The sequence below is a fragment of the Aquarana catesbeiana genome, linkage group LG08 (genome assembly GCF_042186555.1).
Source record: "Aquarana catesbeiana isolate 2022-GZ linkage group LG08, ASM4218655v1, whole genome shotgun sequence".
Lineage (NCBI taxonomy): Eukaryota > Metazoa > Chordata > Amphibia > Anura > Ranidae > Aquarana > Aquarana catesbeiana.
The window spans coordinates 17,628,831-17,650,955 of record NC_133331.1 but is presented as its reverse complement, the minus strand read 5'-3'; the positions used below and the strand labels follow the sequence as shown (position 1 = coordinate 17,650,955).

The following is a 22,125-nucleotide window of genomic DNA, read 5'->3' as shown; positions in this document are numbered from 1 at the left end:
TTTGCTGTTGTGCCATGTTCTTTCCATTTGGTTATGATAGATTTGATGGTGCTCCTAGGGATCATCAAAGATTTGGATATTTTTTTATAACCTAACCCTGACTTGTACTTCTCAACAACATTGTCCCTTACTTGTTTGGAGAGTTCCTTGGTCTTCATGGCAGTGTTTGGTTAGTGGTGCCTCTTGCTTAGGTGTTGCAGCCTCTGGGGCCTTTCAGAAAGGTGTGTCTATGTAATGACAGATCATGTGACACTTAGATTGCACACAGGTGGACATCATTTCACTAATTATGTGACTTCAGAAGGTAATTGGTTACACCAGAGCTTTTTATGGGCTTCATAGCAAAGGGGGGTGAATACATACGTACATGCCAATTATCAGTTTTTTATTTCTGAAAAATAGTTTTATGGATATATTTTTCTAATTTTATTTTACCAACTTAGACTATTGTGTTCTGATCCATCACATATAATTCAGATTAAAAAAAACATTGAACTAAAGGCTGTAATGTAACAAAATAGGTAAAAAGCCAAGGGGGGTGAATACTTTTGCAAGGCACTGTATAATATAAAAGTGCATGCAGGGCACTGGACAAAGCATTAGGGACAAAAGGGATGTGAAACTATTTTATACAGTAATGTAATCTGTAAGATTACAGTGTAATGTATGTATTGTGTGTTTTTCACTTTTTGAATTTGGCGCCGTGCTCCGTCCCAGTGTGTCGCACACGGAGCTCGGCACTGTGATAGATCCGGCAGAGGAGGGCTCGCACACACTGCATCAAAGGATCCTGGGGACAAGGTGTGTAACCTGTACATGGATCTTGCGATGCGATCCCGAGTGTGGCTCAGGGTTACCACTTTTGGTACTGAAAATTCACCCCGAGCTACACTCGGGATTACCGCTAAGGCATAGCTCCCAACTGTGCCTGATTTCGAGGGACTGTCCCTGATTTCGAGGGACTGTCCCTGATTTGGAGCAATGTCCCTCTGTCCCTCATTCCTCCTCATTTGTCCCTCACTGTGGTCTGATCTATATAGTTGTATATAAAATGCACTTTTTATCTTTCAAAAAGTGTTTCCCAGTGCTAAACCTTTCATCCAAATTCTAAATTGCTGCATTTGTACATTTTAAAAGCCAATATAAAGGAATAGTAGTGGTAAAAAATACTCTTGTGGATTTGATTAACCTTTTTTTTTTGTGGTTAATTCTCCTTTAAGGGGGTGTGTCAGGGGGTGTGTCCTATAAACAAACCCCAAGGCTCGGTTCACATATTAGCCACATGCGGCTCACAGCAGGGGTCTGGTGTGTCCTGGTTCACCATTTCAGGTCCGATTTCAGTCCGAATTTTAGGCTGAATTTGGACCTGCAACAGACCAAAAGACGCACATCGTTCTTGTGCAATTCGCACCGAAGCCGATGCGGAGATATGTGAACCGTTCCATAGAGAGCCGGTCAAAATATCCTGCTATTGCGAATTGGATGCGGGACACCCACATCCGATTTGCAATGGTGTGAACCCGGCCTTAGGGTGCTTTCACATTGCTCCGTTGAACAAAACACATTAAAAATGAATATGTGTTTTAATGCATTTCCAATACGTTTTCTGGTTGGCATGCACCTGTGAAACATGAAGATATGACTCAAAAAATGCACCAAAAATGTGACTGTGGTGCATTTTGATGCATTTTTTATGCGTTTTTGACATGTTTAATGCATTTCAATGGGGAGCTCTGAGTTTTCGGTGCGGTTTTGAAAAGCGCACCAAAAATACAGCATGCGGGTCTTTTCAAAAAGCGTTGCAGCACAGCACAGTGGTGTGAAGAGTCCTATAGGATTTAGGAGAAATATTTCTTTCAGTGTTTTTAGCAAGGTAAAAATGCAGCAAAAACACATCAGTATTAAAGGGTCCTTAATATAACTGACCACTGGGCATGATCATTCAGAGAAGAGAACTCAAATCTGGCGAACCGCTGAAGATCATCCCATAATTGTATCAAAAATACTTATGCCCTGTACACACGATCGCACATTGATCGCACATTCCAACAACAAACTCCATGGATTTTTTCCGACGGATGTTGGCTCAAACTTGTCTTGCATACACACGGTCACACAAAGTTGGTCAGAAATTCCGAACGTCAAGAACACCGTGACGTACAAGACGTACAACGAGCCGAGAAAAAGGAAGTTCAATAGCCAGTGCGGTTCTTGATTCCGAGCATGCGTGGAACTTTGTGGGTCGGAATTGTGTACACGCGATCTGAATTTACGATAACGGATTTTGTTGTCAGAAAATTTGAGAACCAGATCCCAAATTTTCTGCAACGGAAATTCCGATGGAAACTGTCAGATGGAGCCTACACACGGTCGGAATTTCCGACAACAAGCTCCGATCGCACATTTTACGTTTGAAAATCCGACCGTGTGTACGGGGCATTAGGATGCACCAGCAGCAAACAGCATGCTTGTATCAAAGAGATTCCAGCCCCACACACATGATTATACTTGTCCATGAATGCACTGAAGTTGCCTGGTAGTACCACCTCTCACCACTGGAGACCGTCAACCCGCCTATTCTTTTTGTTTACAAAAATTTATTTGGAAGACAGGAAATAAAACAGTTACAAATGAAGCAGGAGGATCAAACAGGTATGATAAGTATTATAAGGTATACATTATATTGGGTTATAATACCAACCCGCCTATTCAATGCTGCAGTGTCTCGCTTGCCGGCTGTCACTTCTCAGCACTGCTCGCCCTCCTGACACTGTCCACAGACTGTGCATCCCCGTTGTTTGCCACTCACCTTTAGCAGCTTTGGAGTCGGTGAGTGCAGCAGTGGTGTTGGTCACATGTGATGGATCCTTTCAAAGTGTGGAAGTTTTTAACACAAGTTGACACTATTGTTGCCATTGGACTTTATTCACATTTATTTATGTATTTATTTTTGCTTACACTTGCACTATTCATATATTGGATTGTTTTGTGATTTAATATTTTTAATTGGACGTTATTTTGTGTACTTTTGTCTTTTGTGATATAATACTTCTAATTGGACGTTATTATGTGTACTTTTGTCTTTTGTGATATAATACTTCTAATTGGACGTTATTTTGTGTACTTTTGTCTTTTGTGATATAATACTTCTAATTGGACGTTATTATGTGTACTTTTTTTTTGTGATATACCTGTAATATTTTAACTGGAGGGAATTGTTGGCATTTCAGGCGTTGAGCTTTTGCATAGTGTTACACTTTTGTGTTTTGTATACTGACCTGCTGCAGGATGCCTTAAACACTTTAGTGCTGACTTTCCATCACATCCATTGTATGTTACATTACACCTATGTTGCTCTGTGTATGCTTTTCTACACTGTACATACTTCTTACCTGAATCCTTATTTCTGTGCTTTATATTACATAGTCCAGAGGCTGTGCAGTACATACTTGCATCGCTACACTTTGTATGCTGTGCTGTGCCTCACATAATCCAAGCCACTGTTTTTTTTTTGGGGGGGGGGGTAGGTGCCAGACCACCCCCCACACCCCCGTTCGATCATGCAGTCATACAGCCCTGCACTTAGCCCATCTAGGTTGCAGGCGGGCAGCGCTCCTTTGGGCGGCGGACTGCGGCTTCCATCACGTCTCCTAGGCCTCTGCATTACGACGGCTTCCACCGTGCATCTCCTCCCTTCTCCTCCTAGGCATCCAATGGGTCCGTACTTTCAGCCAATTGGGTGATGGGTCTCACGATCCGCTTATTGATTGACCGGGAGAAGAATCAGTGTGACAATAGCAAATATTCATTCGCTATTATCACACAACTGGGTGGGCTCATGGCGCAGTGCTCTGCACCCCGAGGCCCACCCATTTTTGAAGCCAATAAGAGCCTCTGGCTCTAATCACGTTCTTAAAAAAAAAAAAAACCCTCATTGGAATCCATGCGTCTGGCGCCCCGCATGTAGATTGGAGGACCGGGCGCATGGATGGGGGGGGGGGGGGGGGCGGCGGCCCTTATGGAAGGACTGCCACTGCACTGCACTCTGTACACTGTACTGTACACTATATATTCAAATTAGTTTTAAAACCGCACTAATGTCTGTAGTGACTTCAATATAAAAGTGACTGCAGCAGCTAAACCATGTGATATATCCACAGTTCAAAATCCATTATGTCCAAAAAAGCCACGCTAGTTGAAAATGTGATATAAACAATTCAATAACTATTAATTCAACAAGTGAAGTAATTATTGTGGTAAAAATATTCAAGTGTAGAAAGTCCACGTGAAGAAAAAGATCCTCATCAGCAAAAATCTTTAAAGTTCCGACACCAAAATGAATGGGAGCTCCTTAAGTGACACCCACCACCTCAGTTAATAGGGGGGCTTACCGGATCATGTGGACCTTCTATTGCTTTGGTAATAACCCTAGATGGGAAGCTGCAAACAGATATGTCCTCCTAGAGTCTTAGACCCCTGTCACTTATCTCCAGGCCAGCCGTATCGTGTGCCACAAATCAGGGTGTATAACAAGAGAACGCTCCAATAGTGTAAAACAGTATAAACTCTTTATTAAAAAATTTAGATTGCACTTACATGATTCATGTGTAAAAATCGCCTTGTAAAATAATCTTTTGCTGGCAAAGAAAGAGGAATAGTCCAACCGCGCTTCCGGGGTCTGTGGGGACGCAGTGATGTCAGCACTCGGCCTCACCCCACATGACATATTGTACTCTGGACTTCTGCACTATGTATGCTGTGCAGTATATTGCATATTCCAGACCGTATGCAGCTAAAGATGAAGTGTACTGAGAAAAAATGGCATTCCCTTAATCCCCCTTCTTTTCCTAATCATTATGTTACAAAGGTTTTTCTTTTTTTTCATCTAAAACATCTCCTATTTAAAAAAAAAAATTTACATTTTGTGATGTCAGAGACTGACATCATTGGTGGGTCTCGCCTCCTTTCCTCGTGAAATGAGGTGTGTGAGGAGCCAGAAGAAAGACTATTCACCATACCACAGCCATTCACTGGGCTGGCTCTTGGGCATGTACATGCAAACTTCACCCGTCTTGATGGGTGGGCTTAACGGAAGACCTCTGTATGGTTGCATAAGCATTGTCAGGGGAGCAGAGAACTTCCCTGTCTACATCATGAATCAATTTGCTTGAGGAAAGAGTTTGGGATTTTATATGAAGCATGCGGCCGATATGATGAAAAATAGCTTAATAGCATTAGGTCATATCATGTACATAATATCATAGCGAAGACCAAATGCTTACAAATATGTAGTTTATTATATATGAATCAGATAGTAACAAGGTAACATAGTAACATGTGAATACATGGCATTAACAACAATAGTAAAAAAACACCAGACTCTGAGATCCATGTTCACATAATTGTAACAAGACCATAACTGGTAAGGGCCAGTAAAAACAAAGGAGCAGATGCAAAATTGGTATCTATAAACGTATTGTAAAATTATAGTAGGGCTAGCCAAAGAAGATGGAGGGAAAGAAAAAAAGGTGTAAATAATTAGGATGATAACCATGAATCACCCATTGGTTTGGCTAGCCCTACTAAAATTTTACAATATGCTTATAGATACCAATTTTGCATCTGCTCCTGAAGATTGGAGGCTATCCATGAAACGCGTCAAACTATATAGATGCGTACAGTATGATTATACAATCCAAGAGTGTTATTAAATATTTTTCTTTCAAAATCTTTTATTGGTTTTACAAAATAAAAACAAAAGCAAAACAAAATACTGCGAATAACATCAGACTATTACATGACATACCCCTGAGGGGGACGTATATACTGACAACCCCAGGTGTAAAAGTCTATCGTATAACCAAATCAATACACAGGATCTACGGAGCTGCTTCATCTCAAAGAATGTGTAGACCGCCAAGTTTAAGTGCAGTTGCGTAGAGAGGCCCGCAGAGATTCCGCCGGCACCCCAAAAGGGATCAAGCTGTGCGCGGGAGGATCTCCGCAAGCCACCCCCAACTTATGTTTACCATGGAGCCTTGGGGTCAAAGAAAACACTTTGAAGTAGCTGTAGCCTGGTTTGCTAACTTTCTAGAAAAATAAGTAAAAGCTCCTTTCTAGGTATGTTTTACACCCAAGTCGGGAGTTAATAAATATTTTTAATCATTGTTTTACTGGCCTTTACCAATGTGTTATGGTCTTGTTACAATTATGTGAACATGGATCTCAGAGTCTGGTGTTTTTTTATTATTGTTGTTATTGTCATGTACTCACATGGTACTATGTTACTATGTGATTCATATGTAATAAACTATATATTTGTATGCATTTGGTCTATGCTATGATATTATGTACATGATGTGACATAATGCTATTAAGCTATTTTTCATCATATACCCGCCAGACACTCCTTGTTCATATTGCCTAATTCAGCCGAATGCTTCATATAAAGTCCCAAACTCTCTCCTCATGCAAATTGAAAATAGAGATGGAGGCACTTGACATTCCATGTCCTGGCCTCATTGTCAGAAACCATGAATCAGACCAAGACAGAAGTACAGTTAAATCACACTTGTTTAATAATAAAAAGATAAACAGAGTAAGCGTAGTCAAAACATAGCCAGAGTTCAGGAACCAGATCGGATAGTCAGCCAAGCCATATGTCAGAGAACCAGAGATAAACGTAGTAGAACAGCAAGCAGGATCTGGAGCCAGAAGGAACGTCAGCTAAGCAAGTCTTCAACAGGAATGCAGGAGATAGTCTCTGTGATGTTGACCAAGGCGAAGGCAGAGATCATCTGAGGTGGACGGCTTAAGCAGGCAGGACTGACGAGCAGGATTATCAACAGGTGAGTTACTGTGGAGAGATGGGAGCTGGCAATTAGCCAACAGCTGAGCGGCCAGCTCAGAGAAGGAAGGGCTGAGCCCACGTCGACAGTACCCCCTCCTCAACGACCCCTCCCCCTCGGAGGACCACCGGGCTTGAGGGGAAAAAGTCTATGGAAATCACGGAGGAGGACAGGGGCATGTACGTCCGAGGATGAGACCTAAGAGCGTTCCTCTGGTCTGTACCCTTTCCAATGCACCAGGTACTGTATGCGCCCACGGAACCTACGGGAGTCAACAATGTATTGTACTTCATACTCCTTATGGTTCTCAACCTGTATAGGGTGAGGACGTGGCACCGAGGTGGTAAAGCGGTTGCAGACCAAAGGTTTCAATAAGGGGATATGAAACACATTTGAGATACACATACTAGAAGGAAGGTCCAACACATAAACCACTGGGTTAATCCTGTGAAAGATACGGAAAGGCCTAATAAACCGAGGTGCGAACTTCAGAGAAGGAACATGAAGTCGGAGGTTGCGAGATGACAGCCAGACCCTGTCTCCAACCTGGTAGGAAGGCATAGGCAGGCGTCTGCGGTCAGCATGGAGTCTGTACCTATCGTTAGCATGTCGCAAAGCCTCCTGGACTTGTGGAACGAAGACCACGGAGATGCTCCTCTAATGCAGGAATACTCTGCGGAACAAATGAGTCAGGCAACATGGAAGGTTGGAAACCATAGTTCGCCATTAACGGGGACAATCCGGAAGTAGAATTCAAGGTGCTATTGTGAGCAAACTCCACCCACGGTAAGAGGTCTGACCAGTTATTATGGTCAGAAATATAGCAACGTAGGAATTGCTCCAAGGACTGATTGGCTCGTTCTGCGGCCCCATTAGACTGCGGGTGATATGCAGAGGAGAAAGCAAGCTGAATTCCCAACTGTGCACAAAAGGCTCACCAGAACCGTGACACAAACTGACTACCCCTGTCTGAGACAATCACCTTGGGTAGCCCATGAAAGGGAAAGATCTCCCAAGCAAAAATGGAAGCCAGTTCCTTAGAAGTGGGCAACTTCTTAAGTGGAATACAATGAGACATTTTTGAGAACCGGTCAACCACCATAAGGATAACTTTGTTGCCCTGGGAGTTGGGTAACTCCACAATGAAATCCATAGACAGGTGGGTCCAGGGCCTCTCTCCATTGGGTATGGGTTGTAGGAGGCCCACTGGAAGCACACACGGAACAGGCAGCTACGAAGGCGGTTACATCAGCACGTATACTAGGCCACTAGAATTGTTGGAAAATGGCCCAAAAGAGTTGATTCTTCCCAGGGTGGCCAGCTGCCTTGGGATAATGGTTAGTCTGGAGCACAGCAGTATGGAGACTCCCTGGGACAAAGCAGCGGTCACAAGGTTTCTCAGGAGGAGCATCGACCTGAGCAGCAAGAATTTTGTCACCCAAAGGAGAAGTGAGACTTGTGCGAACCGTAGCCAGAATACAATCCGGAGGAATCACAGGAACCGGAACTGACTCCATCTTGAAAGTGGAGGAAAATTGTCGCGACAAAGCGTCAGCCCTTACATTCTTAGTACTGGGTAAGAATGAGACAATGTAATTAAAACTTGACAAGAAAAGAGCCCATCACGCCCTTCTGGGAGAGAGGCGTTTAGCCTCAGACAAGAATGTGAGATTCTTATGGTCAGCAAGAATGAGAACCAGCACAGTGGTACCCTCGAGGAGATGTCTCCATTCTTTCAGGGCTAAAATGATCGCCAACAGCTCCTGTCACTAATCTCGTAATTGCACTCCGCAGGTGACAGTTTCTTGGAAAAGTAGCCACACGGATGCATAGCGCTCTGAGGTAGGACGTTGAGACAGAAGGGCGCCAACTCCAGTCTCAGAAGCATCAACTTCAAGGATAAAAGGCAACGTAGGATCAGGATGTGCCAACACAGGAGCAGAAACAAAGGCAGCCCTGAGACTCTCAAAGGCCTTAATGGAGTCTGGAGACCAACTCTGTGGGTTACCGTCCTTTCTGGTCATATCAGTCAGGGGCTTGACCAGAGAGGAGAAGTTACGAATAAACTTTCGATAATAGTTGGCAAAGCCAAGACTTTGCTGCAGACGCTGTAAACCCACGGGTCAAGGCCACTGTAGGACTGCTGAAAGTTTCTCTGGTCCATCAAAAAACCAGCAGTGGAAATGACATAACCCAGGAATTTAACCTGTTCACAATGGAATTCGTACTTCTCCAATTTACAATAGAGATTCTTCTCTCTTAGTCTCTGAAGCACACGAGAGACATCTATGTGGTGGCTCTCCAGGGACTTGGAAAATATGAGGATATCGTCGAGATAAACCACCACACATATCTGCAACAAATATCGGAGGACATTGTTAATAAACTCCTGGAAAACTGCCGGAGCGTTACAAAGGCCAAAAGGCATTACGAGATACTCATAATAACCTGTTCTGGTATTAAACGCAGTTTTCGACTCGTCGCCCTCCTTAATCCTGACGAGATTGTATGCCCCTCTCTAATCAAGCTTTGTGAAAACCATTGCTCCCTTGAGGCTGTCAAATAACTCTGTAATCAATGGAATCAGATAGGCTTTCTTAATCGTTAAACAATTGAGACCCCTATCATCAATACAAGGTCTCAGTTCACCACTCTTCTTCTTCACAAAGAAGAAACCAGCACCAGCAGGAGACAAGGATTTTCAGATGAAACCTTGAGAAAGTGTGTCTGCAACATACTCCTCCATGGCCTTATCCTTCAAGACCGATGAAGGGTAAACCCGGCCACGAGGGGGTATGGCACCAGGTTAAAGGTCAATTGCGCAATCATACGACCGGTGTGGAGGCAAAGTCCTGGCTTGACCTTTGTCAAAGACATCGCTAAAATCGCAGTACTCCTCCAGCAGGTAGGAGAGTAAAGAGGTGCACAGGACCTTGGCTACCTTCTGGAAGCATCTCTTACTGCATTGTGGCGACCAGGACAGAACCTCAGCACTGAGCCAATCAAAAGAAGGGTTATGCCTTTGTAACCATGGATAACCAATAACCAGCGGAAACTTAGGTGAGGAAATAACTTGGAATTGGATTATCTCATGGTGAAGAGCCCCTACACCCATGGACAACAGAACAGTCTCATGAGTCGCATGTTCAGGCTGTAGAGGTCTCCTGTCAAGAGTCTCAATGGCAAGTGTAATGTCAAGCAACTGCAGTGGAATCGAGTGCTTCGATACAAATGCAGCATCAATGAACAGGCCTGCAGCCCCAGAGTCAATTAGAGCCTGTATCTCGATGGACGACTCAGCCCAAGAAAGGGTAACCAAAACCAGGGGCTTATCCTTCTGAATAACTGGGGACGAAACAACGCCACCTAAGGTATGTCCATGACAGGACCTCAAGGTTCGGGCGTTCCCTGGACGGGTAGCACAAGACTTCAAAAAGTGACCTACCTGGCACAATCTCTCCCTCCTCCTAAGGGCTCTCTCATCCACAGAGAGACACGTGAAGTCCAAGTGCATAGGTTCACCTTCACTGACCGACTCGGTACCAGGAGGCATGGGAGGTGAGGGAGGCAAGGGTGGGACTGCAAAGCTCGGAGACAAATGTACAGGAGGCTTCCGCAAGCGCGCCTTAAAAGAGAGTCTTTCTCTGAGTCTGGAGTCAATGAGGATGGCAAATATGATCAACTTCTCCAGCTCAGTGGGTATATCTCGGGCTGCTATCTCATCCTTGATGTTATCCGAGAGACCATGAGAAAAGGCAGCCACGAGGGCCTCATTGTTCCAAGCAACCTCTGCTGCCAGAGTACGAAATTCAATGGCGTAATCGGCAACAGTTCTCGTACCGATTGATGGACATGAGGCTCTTGGCAGCAGAAGCAGAGCATGCGGGACTGTCAAATACCGTTTTGAAGGAAGCCACAAATTCTGGGTAACTCAGGACCACAGGTTTTTGCGTCTCCCATAGAGGGTTTGCCCAGGCCAAGGCTCTCTCAGAAAGCAAAGATATCATGAAGCCTACTTTGCTTCTGTCCGTGGGAAAAGCCTGGGGCAGCATCTCAAAGTATATCTCAACTTGGTTGAGAAACCCTCTGCATTGAATTGGAACGCCCCCAAATCGCTGGGGAAGCGGAGCGGAACCAGACATACCTCTTATCGAGGTAATACTCGAGGCGGGTGCCTGCACAGAGACTGGAGCAGCAGCAGGGAAGGCCTGCAACACAGGTTGTTCCGGAGCAACCGCAGTGGGAGATTCCAGGTGAGCCGTGCGACTCAGGAGTGTTTGTAACGCTATGGCAAACTGATCCATGCGGTGATCCTGGTCATCCAATCTGGAAAAAATATTACCAATAAGTGGATTGACTGCATCTTCTGAATTCATGGCCTTCGCCTACTGTCAGAAACCATTAATCAGACCGAGACAGAAGTACAGTTAAATCACACTTATTTAATAATAATAATAAAAAGAGAAACAGAGTAAGTGTAGTCAAAACACAGCCAGAGTTCAGGAACCGGATCGGATAGTCAGCCAAGCCAAATGTCAGAGAACCAGAGATAAACGTAGTAGAACAGCATGCAGGATCTGGAGCCAGAAGGAACGTCAGCCAAGCAAGTCATCAACAGGAATGCAGGAGTCTCTGTGATGTTGACCGAGGCGAAGGCAGAGATCATCTGAGGTGGATGGCTTAAGTAGGCAGGACTGACGAGCAGGATCATCAACAGGTGAGTCACTGTGGAGAGATGGGATCTGGCAATTAGCCAACAGCTGAGCGGCCAGCTCAGAGAAGGAAGGGCTGAGCCCAGCCCCGACACTTATACAAAGTCCCAAACCTCTTTTCCTTTATATACATCATGAATCAGCCAGTTGAATGTCTGTTTCGCAGAGTTTCTGTTCCTTTCTATACACACATCAAATGAAAAATAGAAATACTGCCAATTCCAAGCAAAGTTTCTATATCCAGCAGCAGGGAATACATACAGATACACATTGAAATATAAATGTTCTCTTGGATGGGCAGAAATGCAATTCTCAATTCTCAAGATAAACATCATGCGATTCATATGTCATATGCAGAGTACCATTATCCGATTTGTGTGGGCTAAATCGCACCCTCGTCTCTCACATTCTTACCTGTCCCTGCCAAAGATATATGGAGGAAAGGCCTTTCCAGATCCTCTTTATTTTTACGCAGTACATTTGGCTAGAGCACTCTCCTGTTGTACAGACAAATGACTCAAACAATGGCTTGAACTTGGACAATGTTCTGCTGACATCCCACTACAATGCCTTCCATGCTTTGGATCTCCAATTTGCGAGTCCTCAATAATCATCCTCTAATAGAGGCTACTCCTAAAACAGTATAACATTGCCACTATGCCAGACTCCACCCCTTCTCGCCTATATCCAGTTATTAGGAATGGGAACCCTAGTTTTCTCCCAGGGTTAACAGATCCGAGATTTAAGCAACTGGTTCTCCATGGCACTTACCGACTTTGCGATTTTATGTCCCATGGGGAGATGAAGGCTCCGTTGGTTATTCGGGATATGTTCTTGCCACCCTTAGACGATTGGCGGCTACAGCAGCTTATTCACATTCTTAATACCGTAGCTCGCCGTAGAATCAACAACTGTCCTAATACTTCCTTTGAGGATCTTTGTTTGATACCAGACTCCACATCTCATGCGGTTTATGATACCTATAAACTTCTGACTGGTTGACTCTTTTGTACCTCTGTATCTACTAAAGTGGGAGCGAGATTTGGGCAGGGAGTTATTGGCAGAACAACGTGACCATATTATGTACTTTTCCCACCACTCTTCTATGGCAAGCAAATACCAAGAACTGGGCTATAAAATATTCACCCGCTGGTACAGGGTTCCACCCCTTTTGGGTAAGCTCTACCCTGAATAGTCGAATACTTCTTGACATTGCAAGGAGAATGAAGGGTCCATCCTCATATATTTTGGTCATGTAGTAAGCTGACTAACTTCTGGTCTCATGTTAAAGGGTACTATTAAACAGTAGATAGATGTTGGCTTGGAGGGTGACCCAGCCAAGTATCTTCTTCAGCACTCTGACCTATCTAGTAAACAATACAAAAATTCTCTGGTGATCCACCTGGTGAATGCTGCCGGGCATGCATACTGCTTCTCTGGAAACAGGATACTTCCCCATCGCTCTTTATGTGATTTACTAAAATAAAAAGAGAAGTATGGGTTTTTCCCCCCATTATACTTACCTACAGTGGGGACAGAAAGTATTCAGACCCCCTTAAATGTTTCACTCTTTGTTATATTGCAGCCATTTGCTAAAATCATTTAAGTTCATTTTTTTCTTCATTAATGTACACACAGCACCCCATATTGACAGAAAAACACAGAATTGTTGACATTTTTGCAGATTTATTAAAAAAGAAAAACTAAAATATCACATGGTCCTAAGTATTCAGACCCTTTGCTGTGACACTCATATATTTAACTCAGGTGCTGTCCATTTCTTCTGATCATCCTTGAGATGGTTCTACACCTTCATTTACACCTTCAGCTGTGTTTGATTATACTGATTGGACTTGATTAGGAAAGCCACACACCTGTCTATATAAGACCTTACAGCTCACAGTGCATGTCAGAGGAAATGAGAATCATGAGGTCAAAGGAACTGCCTGAAGAGCTCAGAGACAGAATTGTGACAAGGCACAGATCTGGCCAAGGTTACAAAAAAGTTTCTGCTGCACTTAAGGTTCCTAAGAGCACAGTGGCCTCCATAATCCTTAAATGGAAGACATTTGGGATGACCAGAACCCTTCCTAGAGCTGGCCAACCGGCCAAACTGAGCTATCGGGGGAGAAGAGCCTTGGTGATAGAGTTAAAGAAGAACCCAAAGATCACTGTGGCTGAGCTCCAGAGATGCAGTCGGGAGATGGGAGAAAGTTGTAGAAAGTCAACCATCACTGCAGCCCTCCACCTGTTGGGGCTTTATGGCAGAGTGGCCCGACGGAAGCCTCTCCTCAGTGCAAGACACATGAAAGCCTGCAAGTAGTTTGCTAAAAAAACACCTGAAGGACTCCAAGATGGTGAGAAATAAGATTCTCTGGTCTGATGAGATCAAGATAGAACTTTTTGGCCTTAATTCTAAGCGGTATGTGTGGAGAAAACCAGGCACTGCTCATCACCTGTCCAATACAGTCCCAACAGTGAAGCAGGGTGGTGGCAGCATCATGCTGTGGGGGTGTTTTTCAGCTGCAGGGACAGGACGACTGGTTGCAATCGAGGGGAAGATGAATGCGGCCAAGTACAGGGATATCCTGGACAAAAACCTTCTCCAGAGTGCTCAGCACCTCAGACTGGGCCAAAGGTTTACCTTCCGACAAGACAATGACCCTAAGCACACAGCTAAAATAACAAAGAAGTGGCTTCACAACAACTCCGTGACTGTTCTTGAATGGCCCGGCCAGAGCCTTGACTTAAACCCAATTGAGCATCTCTGGAGAGACCTAAAAATTGGTGTCCACCAACGTTTACCATCCAACCTGACAGAACTGGAGAGGATCTGCAAGGAGGAATGGCAGAGGATCCCCAAATCCATGTGTGAAAAACTTGTTGCATCTTTCCCAAAAAGACTCTTGGCTGTATTAGATCAAAAGGGTGCTTCTACTAAATACTGAGCAAAGGGTCTGAATACTTAGGACCATGTGATATTTCAGTTTTTCTTTTTTAATAAATCTGCAAAAATGTAAACAATTCTGTGTTTTTCTGTCAATATTGGGTGCTGTATGTACATTAATGAGGAAAAAATGAACTTAAATGAATTTAGCAAATGACTGCAATATAACAAAGAGTGAAAAATTTAAGGGGGTCTGAATACTTTCCGTCCCCACTGTAGGTGGATGCAGCATCGGCCCGATGCTGCATCTGTCCCCTGGCACCTCTACACTGAGAACCGAGCGATCGAACACTGCTGATGGCTTGTTTCTCACAGCTCCCCGAGCTCTCTCCGCCTGTCAATCTGCAGCTCTCCTGCTCTGCTCCTCCACGCTCATTGGAGCACTGAGCTGTGGAGGGGCGGGGAGCGACCGTCTCAACCTCTCGCTGAGAGGCTGAGACGGCTATCAGTCTAGGCACCTGGCAAATCCAGACTCACAGAGTTGGGATGACGCAGTGCCTGGACTGATATTGGTGACGTCAGCAGAAAGCGGGTCACATGAGTGCAAAACGAATTGCACCCCTGTGACCCTTAGGAGAAGCCCAGCCAAACGAGCCCAGGCTGGACTTCTCCTTTGATGAAATTTACTCCATGGAAAATATCACGGCCTTGCTCCGGTGTAAAGAAAAAATGTAATCGGAAGTGGTTCTATTGGACCCAATTTACTTTCTCAAGTGAATATGCTTCAGCCATTTAAATGGAAGACTGAGATTTCCCCCTCACTCCCCCCCCCCCCTTTTTTTTATTTCCCTTCTATTCTTTTATTCCTGATCACTTCTGTATGATGCTATGTTGTATCTCAGTTATATGCACAAATTTTGTTTACTTGCTGTTAAAAAATCACAGATGAGATTCATGCGCTCTTTATTTTGCCACTTGATCCTTGGCCGTGATGAATAACCTTTCAATAGACAAGAAGGATAATTATTTCTTTTTGTGCAGTATCTTATGTAGCAAGGCTCATAAGTTGGCCGATGTTAAAACTTGTATATGCTTTTTATGCATTCTTATCTGTATGAAAATTTTCTTAACCACTTCAGCCCCGGAGGATTTGGCTGCCAAATGACCGGGTCACTTTTTGCGATTCGGCACTGCGTCACTTTAACTAACAATTGTGTGGTCGTGCGACGTGGCTCCCAAACAAAATTGACGTTCTTTTTTTTCCCACAAATAGAGCTTTCTTTATATACTTTGTATTTGATCACCTCTGCAGTTTTTATTTTTTACGCTATAAACAAAAATAGAGCGACAATTTTGAAAAAAAAGCAATATTTTTTACTTTTTGCTATAATAAATATCCCCAAAAATTATATAAAAAAAACAAATTTTTTCCTCAGTTTAGGCTGATACGTATTCTTCTACATATTTTTGGTAAAAAAAATTGCAATAAGTGTATATTGATTGGTTTGCGCAAAAGTTATAGCGTCCACAAAAAAGGGGATAGTTTTATGGCATTTTTATTAATAATTTTTTTTTACTAGTAATGGCGCCAATAATCGATTTTTATCATGACTGCGACATTATGGCGGACACATCGGACACTTTTGATGTTATTTTGGAACCATTCACATTTATACAGCGATCAGTGCTATAAAAATGTCCTGATTACTGTATAAATGTGACTGGCAGTGAAGAGGTTAACCCCTAGGGGGCTAGGAAGGGATACAGTGTGTCCTAGGGATGTGTTCTAACTGTGTAGGGGCGGGGCTTACTGTGACACGACTAGACATGTGCACACTGAAATATTTTGTTTCGGAATTTTGTTTTCGTCCGAAAAATACATTTATTTAGTTACTCCCGAAGTTCGTTTTTATTTATTTTGTTAAAAAAAAATGCATTCGTCCGAAAATCCAATATAATTAAGGTGGAATCTGTCATTGAAGGCTTATGGTGTCAGTCCAATGTTCTAAGAAGATTCGACAGAGCAGCTAAACTGTACGACGCCGCAATTGTACATTTCCAGTCGAATGTTCCGCCTACAAGCTATAGTAGAATTCTAATGTTGTATGACACTAGTAATAATTATATTTATTAATTATTATTACTAGTCAACCAACATTAGAATTCTTCTATAGCCTATGGGCGGATCATTTGACCATAAATGTCCGCTCGCGGCGACTGCTTCATTGATTCTTTATGTCAAATCTTTTCTCTCTATGTAGAATAATCTTGGACTAATAGAGTTAGGTTGGGCACATTCCACCTTTTTTGCTATTGTCTCTATAACGTCGAATCTTTTCTCTTTATGTAGAATAATCTTGGACTAATAGAGCTAAGGTTAGGCACATTCGACCACAGGTTCCATGGACACAGATCGCTATTTTTAGCGTCATTTTGAATCTCCTATCTATATGGAACTGTTGTCGCAACTAAAACGAAAATAAAGCATTTGTTTATGTCGGATCTTTCGGTTTTCGGATTCTGCACATTCGTTATCATTTGTTAAAATGATAACGAAAATACCCGAAATTCGGACGAAAATGCATTCGGACGAAAACGAATGCACATGTCTAGACACAGCACTGATGAAAGGGAGCAGACGATCAGTGTCCTGTCACTGGACAGAACGGGGAGATGCCTTGTTTACACTCCCCATTCTGCAGCTCTGTGACACGAATTCGGGACACCGGCGGACATCGAGTCTGCGGGTCCCGCGGTCACGGAGCTCGCAGCAGGGGCACGCGCGCCCGCTCGGCGCAAAATTCAAAGTAACGTAAATACATGTTACTTTGCGCAGCCGTGCCATTCTGCCGATGTATATGTACAGGAGCCGGTCGGGAACCGGTTAAAATAAAGAGTGTTAAAAAAAGGAAACAAATGTTGTGCAAAATAATAATTTAAATATAAATGCCATGATTCCAGCATCTGAAGAAGGGCGCAGTCTCTCCATACACACAGATAATACTGTCGTCATTGTTCACATATTACTGAGCTCACACCGATTATTTACATCTAGGAGAAGGTGGGAGTTCAAGATGGATTGTATTTCCATTTAGACATGTGCGGGTTATTTAGTTCCGAATCGAAATTCGGACAAAGTTTTCATTATTCAGAGATTTGGATGTATCCAAATTTTCGAATTACAATAGTAATGAATTTAAGCAAAACAAAATTTTGTTCAAAATAACAAATTATCCAAATTCAAATTGAATTTGAAAACAAATTTTAAATGGAAAAATATTGCTGACTATTGTTAATTTTCTTCAAAGACTGGGTGTATTAGAATATACTGTAGCCATCTTCTGAAATGTCGAATTTTGAAAAACAATAGAATAGAATGAAACAGAATAGAAAGCAAAGGAATAGAAAATAATAGAATATAGATTTAAAAAATATAGAAAAATATAGTCGTGTTCCATAAATCGAATTTCAAAATTTGAATTTAGAGAAGAAAAGAAAAAACATCTTTCGAAATCCAAAAAAAATAGAATAGATTAGAACAGAGTAGAGTAAAACAGAATATAGCCATCTTTCAAAATTCAAAAAGAATAGTATACAATAAAATAGAAATATAATAGAATAAAAAATAAAGGAATCAAATAGAAAATAGAATAGAATAAAATAGAATATAGCGTCTTCCGAAATTCAAATTTTGAATGGAATAAAACCAGCTATTCTCCTTTACAATGAATTGAGATTGATTTGATATTTTCACTTTGATTCAAATACTTTAAATCCATTGGAAAATTCCAATCAGGTCGAAAACGAAAAAACAATTTAAACGAAACAAATTTTCATTATGAACGCAACAAAACTAACTTAGTAACGTAACAAATCGACCTAAAACCAAACACATTTTTTAATTCTGCACATGTCCATTTCCATTCACTCTGGAGTAATGAAGTTTGTTGATGTTTCACTAAATTGTTGCATTTTCTAAACCTTTGCACTAATATCATGTGACATAAAAAATTGGAACTACCACTATTTAATTCTCCAGGGTGCCTGCTTTCAGAAAATATATAATGGGGAGTTTTATGTAATCTTCACGCTCAAAATATTTTTTTAAACATGTATACACAAAATCGCAAAAATGGCTCTGGCAGTGAAAGGGTTAAAGTTTTATGGATTAGTATAATGTATAAATATATGTGTAAAGCACCACCGGAATTGATTCCAGTTCAGTGCTATGTTCTAAGTAATTTTTTTATGGTAAAATAATATCTGTTATTTCAATAGATTGCCTTTCTGTCTTGCAGAACTTTTTAAATCTCCTGAAATCTAATTACTGGATTGGACTGAGCAGGACACAAGATGACTCAGGCTGGGTCTGGACCGATGGAACATTCTACTCAGAAACAATGTAAGTTCAACCCGTAAAATGTAAAAGTCAGCTTTACCTAAAACTGATATTTCAGGTTTGGTTCTACATTATTCCATTCATTTATCCCTTCTTCTATTTCATGGAGGAAACTTTTTTGCAGTAGTTTGGAGTGCCAAGTCTTTGCTTAACTTCCCCAGTGCATTACTAATTGAGCAGTGGATCGAGTACAAAGTCATTATTATCAGACCTACTGGTCCCAGTCCGGTACTGCTAAGGAGAGAGTGGCTTTGCATGCCTTCTAATCCACAGGGCTACTATTAGGATTGTTCTGATATTAGGGCTGGGGAAAAAAACGATTTGAATCCTGAATCGAGTTGAGAGGTCAAATCAATTGAAAATTTCAGCAAATCAATTTTTAAAATTTTTTTTTTTTTTTCACCAGGACCGGCGCTTTGGCCTAGTCCGTGGCGTCCGGCCTCGCAGACTAGGCCGAAGCCGCAGCTTTGCCTAAAAACTCCTGCCCGTAGCTCCTCAGGACCGGCGCGGTGTCCATAAAAAAAAAAAACTTGATTCGAATTGTGAATCGTGATTTTTTTTTTTTTTTGAGAAAATCGCCCAGCTCTATCTGATATCATACATTTAAGACTGCAGATGGATTATGCCAAATTTGTTGTTGTCATGAACATATATTAGATCTGCATTATCAGAGATGGATCTATACACTTCAATAGAGGTCTGCACTCTGTAAAAAGACTTCCTTTAGCAAAGCAGATAAGAATGAACAGCTAAACATGTGAAAACTAGACTACAGCTCCACCTGCTGGTTTCATATGAACATACACAATATTAATATGCTATGTTTCATACTCAACTGACTTTTTGTAATCACCTGTATTTTTTAGTTCTGTCTATAAAACGTATAGAAAAAAATATATGGAAAACCGCTAGATATGTGATCATTATCTAATAACAGCAACATTTTTTTGTAATCTTCTGTTTTGTTCTTTTTTCCAGATTTAATATTTTTAGAAAGCCAACACTCCCTGATGAATCAGAGCATGTTTACCTGAATCATGACAGTTTTAAAAGTGAAAGTGGAAAATATAACAAGAAATGTATTTGCAGCAAGAACAGAGATAATAATAATAATAATAATAATAATAATAATAATAATAATAATAATAATAATAATAAATAATAATATTAATAATCATAATCTTAATATTAATAATCTCAATATTAATAATCTTAATAATCTTAATATTAATAATCTTAATATTAGTAATCATATTAATAATCTTAATAATCTTAAAATTAATTATAATATTAATAATCTTAATATTAATAATCTCAATATTAATAATTTCAATATTAATAATCTTAATATTAGTAATAATAATATTAATAATCTTAATAATATTAATAATCTTACTATTAATCATCTTAATATTAATAATCTTATAATAATAATCATAATAAGAATTAATAATATCAAGAAGAACAACAATAAAGATGATCATATTAACAATAATAATAATAATAAACTTTATAATAATAACAATAATAATAATTCACATAGGTTGGACTTGATGGACTTGTGTCTTTTTTCAACCTCACCTACTATGTAACTATGTAACTATTTAACTAATAATCATCATCATAATAATAATAATCATAATAATAATTAATAATATCAAGAAGAACAATAAAGATGATCATATTAACAACAATAATAATAATAATAAACTTTATCTAAAATTGTTATTTTAACAAGTTATATAGTTAGAGTTTTTTTAGGTCAACCGCCCCATCACACAGATAATAATAATAATAATAATAATAAAAACATTATTATTATTAATAATAATAACATTATTAATATTAATAATAATAACAACAATAACAATAACGCTAATAATAATAAATTATTATTATTATTATTATTAATAAAAATAATAATAAATAATAATATCAAGAAGAATAACAATAATGATGATAATTTTTGTCACAATTCTTTGAAAAATAAAAAAGTAAATAAAATGTGTGTTTTCCCACAAAATTGTTATTTTAACAAGTATAGTTAGAATTTTTTTAGCTCAACCTCCCCAGCACACAGAGATAATAATAATAATAAATAATATCAAGAAGAATAACAAAAATTATGATCATATTAACAATAATAAACTTTATTTTTTATACAGCACCTTTAAAGGTGGCTTCTCAAGGCGCTTTACAAGGAAAACACAAGAAATTAAACATGTAACTTAGTGCATGCAGTCTTTTTTTTTAAAATCTGACTTTATAAAAAAATAGGGGACATGAAAGGACAGACAGAAAATGTTCACATATATAATGTCATGTAGTAGTTGGTCACATTCAACTGGACTTGTTCTGTAAAGTTTAGGTCATTATGAAGCTTATCTAAACAACTTTTTCAAAACTTACGCTGAATTTATATCCTTGTTGAAAAAAAACCTTGTTTTTCTTTGTTTCTGTTATAAAAGTTTGCAAATAAATAATTCCTTTTAATAATTTTAGGCCAAGAAATGTATTTGCAGCAAGAACAGAGATAATAATAATAATAATAATAATAATAATAATAATAATAATAATAATAAATAATAATATTAATAATCATAATCTTAATATTAATAATCTCAATATTAATAATCTTAATAATCTTAATATTAATAATCTTAATATTAGTAATCATATTAATAATCTTAATAATCTTAATAATCTTAAAATTAATTATAATATTAATAATCTTAATATTAATAATCTCAATATTAATAATTTCAATATTAATAATCTTAATATTAGTAATAATAATATTAATAATCTTAATAATATTAATAATCTTACTATTAATAATCTTAATATTAATAATCTTATAATAATAATCATAATAAGAATTAATAATATCAAGAAGAACAACAATAAAGATGATCATATTAACAATAATAATAATAATAAACTTTATAATAATAACAATAATAATAATTCACATAGGTTGGACTTGATGGACTTGTGTCTTTTTTCAACCTCACCTACTATGTAACTATGTAACTATTTAACTAATAATCATCATCATAATAATAATAATCATAATAATAATTAATAATATCAAGAAGAACAATAAAGATGATCATATTAACAACAATAATAATAATAATAAACTTTATCTAAAATTGTTATTTTAACAAGTTATATAGTTAGAGTTTTTTTAGGTCAACCGCCCCATCACACAGATAATAATAATAATAATAATAATAAAAACATTATTATTATTAATAATAATAACATTATTAATAT

The 22,125-nt window shown here is 39.7% G+C and overlaps 1 protein-coding gene across 1 annotated transcript in view; it reads left to right on the top strand.

The window, feature by feature from the left end:
* Window positions 1–20,008, top strand: part of LOC141106640 (natural killer cells antigen CD94-like) — a 50,756-nt gene extending 30,748 nt beyond the window's left edge. Inside the window, exons 5-6 of the mRNA XM_073597583.1 lie at window positions 18,746–18,849; window positions 19,825–20,008. Coding sequence (XP_073453684.1) covers window positions 18,746–18,849; window positions 19,825–20,008 — 288 coding nt within the window. The remainder of the gene's footprint in view (window positions 1–18,745; window positions 18,850–19,824) is intronic.
* Window positions 20,009–22,125: the final 2,117 nt, after the last annotated feature.